At 37.9% G+C, this 12089-nt stretch overlaps 1 protein-coding gene across 1 annotated transcript; it reads left to right on the top strand.

The window, feature by feature from the left end:
* Positions 1-7881: 7881 nt before the first annotated feature.
* On the top strand, positions 7882-11476 carry ucp3 (uncoupling protein 3). Its single transcript, XM_077242164.1, has 8 exons — positions 7882-8081; positions 8253-8389; positions 8496-8697; positions 9435-9642; positions 9718-9915; positions 10542-10643; positions 10720-10900; positions 10999-11476. Exons 3-8 carry the CDS (start codon positions 8572-8574, stop codon positions 11111-11113), a joined length of 930 nt encoding a protein of 309 aa, XP_077098279.1. The 5' UTR covers positions 7882-8081; positions 8253-8389; positions 8496-8571; the 3' UTR covers positions 11114-11476.
* Positions 11477-12089: the final 613 nt, after the last annotated feature.

Below are 12089 nucleotides of genomic sequence, written 5' to 3'. Positions count from 1 at the left end.
CCCCTGGGCACAATGTCTTGTAGGCCCCCCCTTAGGCTGGCCAAATAGTTTGTCCAAGGACATTTTAATTTGGCATTAACAGTTTTACTGACTTAAAAGGAACTAAAGTTCATACATTTTATTTTGATAAATGTTCATTTTGTACATTTTAAGGTTACATGCATCAATCTGGTGCACTTTGGGAGCTCAAAATAAAGATCTTCAACCGGCTTCAAAACTGTGCACATTGAACAAAGAAAAGGCATTGACTTGTACCTGGACATTAAAGAGGGCTCAAACATCTTTTTAGTTATGATATATCAGTCTATACATTACATTATCACTGGTGTTTTAGGATGCCAAACAATTATTATAATAATGTAATAATGATTTATATAATTATTCATATGACGTAAAATCAATATAGCCTACTGTACTGTATAAATGCAAATTAATGTTTCAAAAGTATATTTTACATTACACTATAGTAAAGGAAAATTACAATACTTTTGTCCTAATTTCTTCACTTGCAAGAAATAAAACCCTTGAGCTTTTATTTTGGAGAAAACACCAGATCACCATGCCGATCGCGTGAGTAAAGTGCGCACTTTTCTTTAAATCACGCAGCACAAACAGAATGCCTCCTGTATACAGGCTACTTAATTAAAGTCTTGTGCTCTTTTATAAAGGCACAAAGCCATATCACGGTTTCGATTTTAGTTCGTTGGCAAAATATAACGGCAGAGACCTTTATGTTAGGCTTTACATTTTACATCTCATCAGTGCTTGAAGTGGGGGGAAAAAGGTGCCGGTGTGGTGCCGAATTCTGACCCCCGCCAAATTATTACCCCCCTAGTATGGTAGGTTTAGGATTAGTTGTGGGGGAGGGGTTAGGATTAGGGGTGGGGTTAGGATTAGGCAATCAGATACTGATTTCAACGAGGGGGGTAATAATTTGGCAGGGAGTCAAAATTCGGCACAACGTTCTCTTGCACTGGCAAATCATAACATTTTTCTACTGTGAAAAACAAAACTTGGAGATATTGCTGGTACAACAACAATTTATTGTTATATATTAACAACATAAATGTATTTAAACAAGTCGTGTGTGTGTGTGTGTGCGTGTTTGTGTGGGCGTGCGCGCCCGTGTGTGTCTATGTGTGTGTGTGCGCGTGTGTCTATATATGTGTGTGTGTGTGTGTGTGTGTGTGTGTGTGTGTGTGTGTGTGTGTGTGTGTGTGTGTGTGTGTGTGTGTGTGTGTGTGTGTGTGTGTGTGTGTGTGTGTGTGTTTCAAAGAAATCTCCAAATTTCCTGCATCTCATTCAAAGAGGGCAAAGGGGAATTTCCACGCCTGTAATTCTTGTGAGAGAGAGAGAGAAAACGGAACTCCTCCAAGTCTGCCAGTCCAAAAATACATTAATGGTGAGATACTATACATTTTATTTAATTAAATGCATTTATGGTAAGATTATTATATTTTCATGTCAATCTGTTCATTGCTGTAACTTTAATTCAGCACGTGCAGCACAGCAGAAAACTCGGTGTGGAAACGATCTCTGCACTGCAGCTGTATAGGCTACACACCGCTCCTGGAACGGATCGCCGGAGCGCATTCGCGTGCAGTGTGAACGCTCTAACCTGTTAATACGGGTGCGGAAATATGCACCACGTACGCACTGCAAACGGAGTATATGTGAAACGGGCTTGACACTGAAGGCCTCATTATGCTTCTGCGTCAGGTTAAGTTGCATCGCGGTGCATCTGACCAATCACAGCCCTTGTGGTCTGCGTCGCCTCGACGCGTAGTTACAATTTTTTGGAGGTGCACGTCGAGCTACGGCGGAGGGGTTCGCGGCGACGCAGAGGGGTCTGCGGGGTACGCCGTCGATTCGACGCAGAAGCATAAAACAGGCTTGACGCTTTTTCTGTCAGGTAGAGTACCGGCTACATGCGAGAAGTAGCGGTACGCAAGAAAAAGTGCATAAAATGTAGAAGTGCAGGTGTTACACCAGAATCTGTGACCGTCATAGTCTGTGACCGTAGTGGGCGCGGTTGTCACTGTGCTGCGTGATCTACGCAAACAGCGTAACTTCTGACTATAAGCCAAAGGTAAGGTATTTACGAAACGTTTGTTTAGAAATGATGGTTATTTACACAATAAATGATTATTTGCTTGCCCAGATTGAGCTACATGTGTTTTTCTTTTTTTCAGAGTAGCCGACTACGTGTGTTTCCGTGTTCATTAATGTTTATGTTCTCACGCGAGAAGAGAACGTGCACGTTTAGGAAAAGTTTTTTTCTCAGTGTGTTTTGCTATTCAGAATAATATGTTATATTGGATATTATTTATTAGCATATATATTTAATTTGTGGAACCAGTAGTCAATGAAAGACATGTATGGCACAAAAAGATTATTTTTGTGTAAATTATTATATTAATGCACAGAATAATAATACACAAAATCACTCAAAATTGCTGTAACAAGTTGTAAAGGTCACCGAACAGACATACAGTAGGGTCACCTGAGTATACCGCCCCACTTCGAGCACTGCATCTCATATGTGTTGGGAAAAGGGAGAAGAGAGAGTTCGGCGAACTGCGAATTCGAACCTGGGTTGAAAGCGTCAAAAGCTGCTTTAAAGCATCTCACGCCCGACGATCTCTGCCACTGTAGATATTTAGTGGGGTGTCTTTTTGCTGTAAAGATATGCAAGCAGAAATAGAGTAATTGCAATCCCCCTTCGGCATTAAATTACCATCCGAATCTTCTCATCCAGACCACTCATGATTCCCTCCATCAGTATCATGTCGTCTCAGGTGGGGTGATGGCTGACGCTGACAAACTTCCACATAATCCTCCAGGTTTCTCCCATCTTGAAATAAAAAAATATCAGTCCCTTTGGGCCAGTGAAAACTCCCCATTGAGGCAACATTAATGGAAGTAATATCCATACTATTTGGTCCGGTACTCTGTCACGTCTAGTTCAAGGATAAAGAAGATAGGCAAAGTACTTCTACTGGTATGGTAAGCTCTCAGCAAGCACAAAGTTTGTGTGAACATTTTCTTTTGGCTTAGTATTTTATTTGAGAATATATGTATATTTATGGTCAGTACAATTTCAGGCCATAATTAAGGTAATCAGAGGACAATAAGTGTCTGTGTGTAGAGTACATTCAGTCCTGGAGAGTTTCATTAAGTCCACACACTTTTTGTTCACTTTTTGCCCTAATGATGGTTTGGTTTAGGGGGGCTTCATGCTTATTATTTTCCTAAAAATCATACATTTCCATACGAGTAACATTGTATGAATTTATACAAATTTGCTCTCATAAAAAAGTTGTTTTCTTGGTAGAAATAGTGTCTTTAGAGTAGAAACACACTGACCCTTGTGTTTGAATATGCTACTGATAATTTCATGCATATTATATTGTGCATTCATAAAGGAGCTGTACTGTATATATTCAGATTGTGAACTTCTAGAAAAAAGCACCAGCTATTAAAGTGAACCTATTCATGCGTTGTGTACTGAGGTGGTCTTTTTCCTTTCAATGAAGTCTGGATAATGAGGAGGGCAGAGTGTGTTTAAAAAAGCCTATTGGCTGGAGCCAAAATCATTCCAGATGCTGTGTGCCATTTAGCCAGTATTACATAAGTTTATGAGCTTGACATGTAAGTTTGTAAGTCATTTAAATAATAAAAGCACATTTACAGTCTTTTTTTATCAAGAATTGTGAACTGACTAAAATTGCAGCTATTTGGGTGAATTACCACATCATAAAATCTGCTAAAAGTCATGACAGGGCGTATTAGGAAAGTTTATGATAGGCAAGCAATCTGAAAATCATAGAATAATCATGTGACATCTTAGTTGCTTTGAATATCCACTGAAACATGGTCATATCTCCTTCTGTCATTTAAAAACGTCAGTGTTCTTTTTTTCATTGCATATGACGGAAACATGAATTTTTTTTTATAATTGTATCTATTTTCTAGACCAGGTAAGCCAGATGTCCCATTCAAAACTCCAGGCATTTGCTAATTTCTCTTCATCCCTGCTCATTCTTTTGCTTCACTCCTTTGACACATGCAAAATGTTCCTTGCCATCCCAAACAGCCAATAAGATAACAGGTCTTAGTAATTAACAGTAGTTAATGCATTAACCAACAATGAGCAATACATTTGTTATCTATTAATCTTTATTAAAGTTAGTTAACTATTCAGGCCCATTAAATAATTTTAACAGATATAACTTTTGATTTTAATAATATATTAGTATTATTAAATAATATTATAATAATATAATAATAAGTTCATTATTTTATAAATTACATATTATATATAATAAATTAATTTGTTATTGTCTCTGTGCATTAAACTAGGGCAGGAGAAAGAATAGTATTTTGTTTTTAATTGCAACATACATAATAGGAATTACGCCCTAAAAAATAATATATATATATATATATATATATTACCTGAAAAGATTCAGTTGTGGAAGGATAAAGGATAATTTATAAGCAATATATATGTTTTGATAACATATAATTCCTTGTTAAATTCAAAAAGCTAGTGACATCTCAGTTCGACTGGAGTAATCTAAAAATGCCTTTAAAAAAAATGTAGTCACCATAGTTATGTATAAAGAATAGGCCACGAATGACCAGAGTGCCACGGATTTCCATGTACTCTGCCAACTGACACAGCAATAGCCTGCAGAGAATGATGTGGCATGATGGGACAGCCATATTAAGAATGACGTGAGGAATAGTAAACGTTCCAGCAGTGAAGTCAGCAGTGACGTTAATGTGCACCACCTGCGTCAGGATTATAAATGCATCTTTTAGGACCTTAAGGATGTCAAAGAAAATCACTAGAGCTACATGATAATGTAAAACATGCCTGAAATTTTCCTGTGCATTAAATTTTTATACTGTCTAAACCTTTGATTTTGTGATAAGCATGCTTAAAATTGAATGAATGTCTTTGCCTTCGATAACAAAACCAAGTGGCATTTAAAGAAAAAACTATTTAATTGATGGTGCACGAAACAATAAATATACTGTTCAAAATCAAGAAAATAAATGTAGGCTATATTTGGATATTTTATGGTTGTCAAACATTGGAAATTGATGGTTAAAGTCATTGCAAGTTCAATTAGCAGAAAAGATCTAGCTTGATGCCATATTTAATCTACCATTCAGACATTTTAAGTGCCCAAATACTTTTTGTGGGCCACTGATAAATGACCACACATGGAGTTTTGATGAGATACTTGCCTTTCAGTGTGACCTACTGACTTATGTTTTAGTCCCGGGAGGATATTTATAGATGTGCCTGTTCCTTTCAGAGGAAATATGTATTTATACACAAGACAGGTCTCAGTGGCAGCTGTCTATGGCATGAATTCATGTCTGCGTCTGCGTCAGTCGTGGATGTATCTGCTTTCAGTAGTGGGCGTTCTGAGTGTGTCTGGTAGGACACAGGGGTTTGTTTACCTCTTTCAGAAGCTGAAGGATCACAGGGTACGTCGAAGAAACTGGTTCTAGCTGGATGCAGACAGCAGAGGTATAGGGCATCAAGATTACAGACCAAACAATGCAGAAAAATGTGCAAGTGATTCAAGAGTATGCAAACACACACACACACACACACACACACACACACCAATCTTGAAAAAAACACAAGGTAAGAATATAACAAGGTTGTTTAGATGTGATCGAGGTTTACAAAGTTGCAAATCACATCCCTCTTAGCCAGTGATGCAAACCCACTCTAGGAGCTCATTTGTCACACATTCCTGGTGTGAATGCTCAGCAAGTTGTGACTGTTCAGGCAGAAATATCATAACGCAGCACTTTCAATATCTTGATCTCATGTACTCACACAAACAGGGTTGTGATGGATATTTTGCCTTTATTTTTCCTCTGATCTTCCTCCTACTGCAGCTTTAAGACGGCAGGTCAAGACAGCAAACATTTCTCACATTTATTGAAACATGATAATGCCACTGTCTCATCACTGCATTTACGTTGCAGCCATATGATAATGAATGATTATCATATTATCATAGACTATTTTAAGTTCAGTTTAAAAATTTTTTAGGGTAGTCTTTTGCTAACTTAAACCTCTCAGATCACCTAAAAAAAAAAGAGTATATATTGTCATGGTTCTGCCCTGACAGTCTTGTCAGTCTTCTCTCTGTTCAATGTTTCTTTGTTTGACTTGTCCCTGAGCACATGGTTTTGTCTTTTTTTTTGTTGGCTGTTTGCTCCTCTTGTACCACCTCCTTGTTTCCCTTTACAACACTCTCTTGTTTAGTCCTTGTTTCACTAATTGTGCTCACCTGATCCTCATGTGCTCTGGTCCCTTTATATTGGGTTGCAGCTCAAAGTTTCCAGTCTTTTCCTCAAGCTACTGCCTGATCTCCAGTCATTTATCTGGTGCTTCATCGCTTCGATTCTCCAGCATAGCCTTGCCTGGGTCGGATCTCATCTTCCCTTTCACCTGTTGACTGCCTTATCCTACTGTTTGGATCATCCTCACTCTTAACTATCCTTATTGTGTCTTGTCAATAAAATGCAAAAACTAGAACTGGCAGGAAACATGGTGTAAAAGAACAGTAGACAAGCAAGAATCTCTTCCACTACACACGTTTAACAAACCAGCAGAGACATGAGGGAAAGGAGCACAATATAAAGGGACCAGAGCACATGAGGATCAGGTGAGCATTAGTGAAACAAGGACTAAACAAGAGAGTTTGGTAAAGGGAAACAAGGAGGTGGTACAAGAGGAGCAAATGGCCAACACAAGTCAAAACAAAGAAACCTTGAACAGGGACAAGACTGTAATGGCAGAACCCTGATATATATATATACTTTTTTTAAATTCTAAATTATTTCAAACATTCTTGGTCAGGTGGCCAAGAAACAATTATATAAAATCTACGGGCATATGTAAGATATTATGTTTTAGTTTTTTTCATTGTAATGTCCTTAAAATGGCCTTAAAATGTACTTTATTTTTTAAAGCAATATGATCAGGTCTAGACCTGATTCGCATTCATCCGGACTACAGAGGTTCCTGATTTACTGTTAGCAGATGCACACATTCACTCCCTCCCACAGACATGCACAGATTGGCTGTATAGAGTGGTGTTCCCCGAACAGCTTATACAACTTTAACAAGTCTTGGGTGGAGCAGCATCTTTGGTACATATTGTTTTCCTCTGGCAGGAGTGTCAGGCATATTTACGTAAAGGTGCTGCTCTCTCTTTATCCGGCAAAGAAAAAATGAATGGAAAAACCTTTGTGTTTTTAATAAACTGATGGCAAAATTACTTGAAACACTGATCCCTTCTCTGTAAAGAGCAGAAATGAAAATGATCCCCAAGTGCTTACGTCAAACTGACAAGCCCCTCTCTGATAGGATGAACATATAACCCCTGGCAATCTCAGCAGCCAATGAGATCGCACTCAGCTTACAGTGCAAAATTCCCCCAGAGGTGTTTTGGGAAGTGGGGGAAAGGTGACAAAGTGATGGTACAGCAACACATGACTGAGCCCCATGTCATCTATTTTTGTGAAAAACAATAAACAATAAAATCAATCATTTTAAATGGACATGTACAAGAAAATATTTCCAAAATTATATATTGCTTATGTGTTCTTTATAAAAAATAAAAAATAAATTTAAAATTTATAACAATGTGCAATGCTTGTAATTTCATAATATTACGTGCAATTTATATAATTGAATACACACACACACACACACACATATATATATATATATATAATGTATTTTTTTCTAATATGTGTGTACTTTTAATATGGAGAACAGACAACCACCCTATCCGTAAACTACTAACTAGTAAACAAGTGTACACATTGTCCCACCACACAGAGTTAAAATTAGAGTCGTGTGATGAAAGGAATACATGGGACGGGCTGCAACCGGCACATACGCCTATAAATTCAGAGTTTGACAGACCGTTTCCATCATACTCAGGTGGAAAACACACTCGCTGGATTAACCCCGGATGAAAATTATTATTCTGCTTTCTGTACAATTTGGACTAACAATTTCATATTAACGCAAGGTTGGTGAGCACTCTGTATTTTCTTATATTTCACACAATATTGTATGCTAATTTATATGTTTCTGGGTATCCAGAGCTGAAGTAATGAGAGATATTGAGTTTACAGTCAGGCTTTTTCTGTAACAACCAATAAAGACATGATGGGTTTTGATCTTAAATGTTTCTCTGTAGTTTTGTGCTGCTGGAATGCTGCTTTGGGACATTGAGCCACATTTTTTTATGGCCAAAGGTGTTGAAACATTTAAAACAAAAGACAAGAGAGTTATCCTTTTGGAAGAAACTTGATCGTGAATCAGTGGTCCGCTGAGGTAAATCGAAGCTTAAATGTTTATTTAGAATTCTTTAATCTGAATCAACATTCATTTGAGATGATGAATCTTAACCACTTTTGGTCTGCTTCTTATTCTCTCTCAGGTAGGGGAACACAAGTAGCACTGTAAAAGAAATTTAAAAAGCTAAATTATCTTGCTGCTGTCAGAAGCACAGAAAAATGGTTGGAATAAAACCTACCGACCTGCCACCAACTGCCACTGTCAAGTTTTTTGGAGCCGGTACGGCGGCATGTTTTGCTGACTTGATCACTTTCCCCCTGGACACTGCAAAAGTTAGACTTCAGGTGAGGAGCATTGCATAAAGTATATATTTTTTTTATACATTAAGGCCCGGTTTCATAAACAGGGCTTAAATTAAGCAGGAATTAGACATTAGTTCAAATAGGTAATTTAAACAGTTAAGTAGCTTTTATAAACATGACTTATAAACATTGCTGATGTGCATCTTGAGACAAAACAATGCCACTGATATATTTTAAGATATCCCAGTTGCTTTCAGTTAAGACAGCTCAAACATGCGTTTTAGTCTGAGACTATAGGCTTAAGCCTTGTCTGTGAAACCGGGGGTAAGAGTTACATTTACTTTATGTGCCGGTAACAATCAAATAACAAAAGAAAAATCATTTTGATCCATCCCAGCAAGCAATAGCCGTCATTTCACTGTCTAGGTTAACTTTAGACCCGATATAGTAAACGGCTATGAGTAACCCACTTATTGCCAAATAACCTTGAATTTGGTTACATTTGCCAAAATAACTTGCGAGATGTATGATATTCCATCATGTAAGCAAAGTAAACAGTGATTACAAGGTGTTTGGTTTCATTTCTTCACTCATTTCCTATCTAATTGATGACTTTGGTCTATGGTTTAGACATCTGTTAAATTTTCAATGACAGCCCAAATGTTGCCTTGTTTTAGCCTAGACGTCAGGGCTGTGTTTGGACGGCTATTAGACGTCTTTTAAACACAAAATTGCTTGCTGGGATCTGTCATGGTTTTCATCAGTACATCTTATTTCAGATCCAGGGAGAGTCTATAGCCACATCAGGATCAGCCGTGGTGAAATATCGAGGAGTATTTGGCACCATCACCACTATGGTGCGTACAGAGGGCGCAAGAAGTCTGTACAATGGCCTGGTGGCAGGACTGCAACGTCAAATGAGCTTCGCATCTGTTCGTATCGGTCTTTATGACTCAATGAAGCAATTCTACTCCAGAGGATCTGAGAGTGAGTATCCGACTGCTTGTTTAAATAGAGACAGAAATGATTATAGACGGACTAACACTGCTGTTTTCCTCTCAGATGCGAGCATTGTGACTCGCCTGCTGGCGGGCTGCACCACCGGGGCCATGGCTGTCACTTTTGCACAGCCCACAGATGTCGTAAAAGTGCGTTTCCAGGCTCAAGTGCGTCAGTCTGATGGATTAAAAAGATACAACGGCACAATGGATGCATATCGGACTATCGCCCGTGATGAGGGTATTCGAGGGCTATGGAAAGGTGAGCAAAAGTTCAATCAAGAAAATGCTATCATCATTTACTCACCCTCGTTTTATTATAAACCTGTTTGAATTTCTTGGGAACAAAGAAGTTATTTTGAAGAATGCTTCTGTTGTTTTTCTCCACACAATGTAAGTTTATGGGGTCCAAACCAGTGTCGTTATTGTTACCTATAGCTAAAAATAAAACTAATACAAAACTGTAAGTGAAATAAAATAACATATAAATATTAGATGAAAAACGTACAGTTAAAAAGTACTCAAATTACAAAAGCTAAAACTGAAATAAAAATTATAAAAGTAATAAAAAGGACAAAAGCACATAAAAAAATTACTAAATCAAAATGAAAATTGAAAATGTAAAAAAATAAAATCCAATTCAAAATATTAATACATAGGCTACTAAAATAATACTAAAATCGCACTGTATAAAACATTGGACGCCACTGAGTTTCATTGTATGGATAAAAATACACTGAGACAAAATATCTTCTTTTTGGTTCTGCCGAAGAAATAAAGTCATACAGGCTTGAAACGTCATACTTTTTCAATGCACTGTCCCTTTAACTTCAGCTTTCACATGCCATTCTAAGTGGAGATAAACATGCATGTTTTTCTCTATTTTAGGCTGCATGCCAAACATCACAAGGAACGCGATCGTTAACTGCGCAGAGCTGGTTACTTACGACATCATCAAGGAACTCATATTACAATACGACCTCATGACAGGTATGCTACCATATGAATATGCTTTCGTTATGGTTATTTTTATGTACTTGTTGTCTAACATGTTTGCCCTGTTTAGATAACCTACCGTGCCACTTTACTGCTGCATTCGGCGCTGGCTTCTGCACAACGATTGTGGCGTCTCCAGTAGATGTGGTAAAGACCCGCTTCATGAACTCATCTACAGGCCAGTACCGCAGTGCACTTAACTGTGCCCTCACTATGCTAACCAAAGAGGGACCAAAAGCTTTCTATAAGGGGTAAGAAAAGTCATGCTGTAAACCAATCATGCTGTAGACCAATGCACACATTCTTATTTTCAGTACCATGAATGTGACATCTTCATCTTCCCCAACAGCTTCGTGCCATCCTTCCTGCGCCTGGGATCCTGGAACATTGTGATGTTCGTCTCCTACGAGCAAATCAAGAGATGTATGACGAAAATGCAGCACTCATGGGAGTCACCTTTCTGAATGTCAGTATCTTCTGATTTTGATTAAACAGAGAGAGCAGAGAACAGAGGGATTCACGGTTAAGTCTTATCACTGAAAAAATGCTGGAACTTTTTAAGGCCAAAGGTCAAGCTCATCAAAAATGAAAGATGAGTCACCAAAAATTTTGAGATGCATGGCTGATAAAGCAAAATGTGCATAATTTATCTTAGTTTTAGTGTCATGGTACACTGAGAGAGGTGGTATTAGAGTTCACTGTTTATGTATGTGCTATTAAAATGTCATGAAAACGGGTCCATTGCTTTAATGAATGAATGAATATTTATACTATAACTTGTAAACTGTACATTATTGGAAAATAAAGTTTTTTTTATGATATACCTATTTATTTTGATCTAAACTGTTTTAAGTATCAAACCAGGAACATACAACTCATTTAGCATTAACACACATGCATTTTACTCCCCTGAACTCAAGAGTCATTTAATCAGGTTCAATGATCAAATCAACATAGAGCACAACACAAATGGCTTTCACATTACAAAGGATCAGAAAGTGTTTTCAAACTGCTTTTCCGAGCTCTCGTGCTGACCTATAAAAGACAGACAATCAAAATCTTCATTAGAACGGAGCTGTGAAGTTCACTTGAGGGAAAGAGGAAGTGCATTTGTCCAATTAACAACCAGAAGACAAATGCAAATGTGAAGTGGGTGACAAAAAAGGAAGACAAGGACATGTGACAGAAGAGATGCCTGATGCTCTCTGAAGACTGCTTTGTGACCCTTGAATTGACCTGAGATCAGGCCTGATAGTCACACAATAATAAGCAACAGTGTGCAGTTAATGAAGCACGTGTCACTGCAGGTTTTAACCCATGCCTCAGGTGAACTCAATTATTTTATTTTGCGTTGAAGTTGAACTTTCTCCAACATGATTCCGCGATAACATACCTTCATGAAACTAAACCAGCAGCTTTGTCTTCGATAATGGTGAGAGG

This window comes from Siphateles boraxobius, unplaced genomic scaffold (genome assembly GCF_051911475.1).
Source record: "Siphateles boraxobius isolate OS27281-9 unplaced genomic scaffold, OSU_SipBor_1 25, whole genome shotgun sequence".
In the NCBI taxonomy this organism is placed as follows: Eukaryota; Metazoa; Chordata; class Actinopteri; order Cypriniformes; family Leuciscidae; genus Siphateles; species Siphateles boraxobius.
Note: the sequence above shows the minus strand (reverse complement) of the source record. Positions and strands in the feature narration are given on the sequence as shown.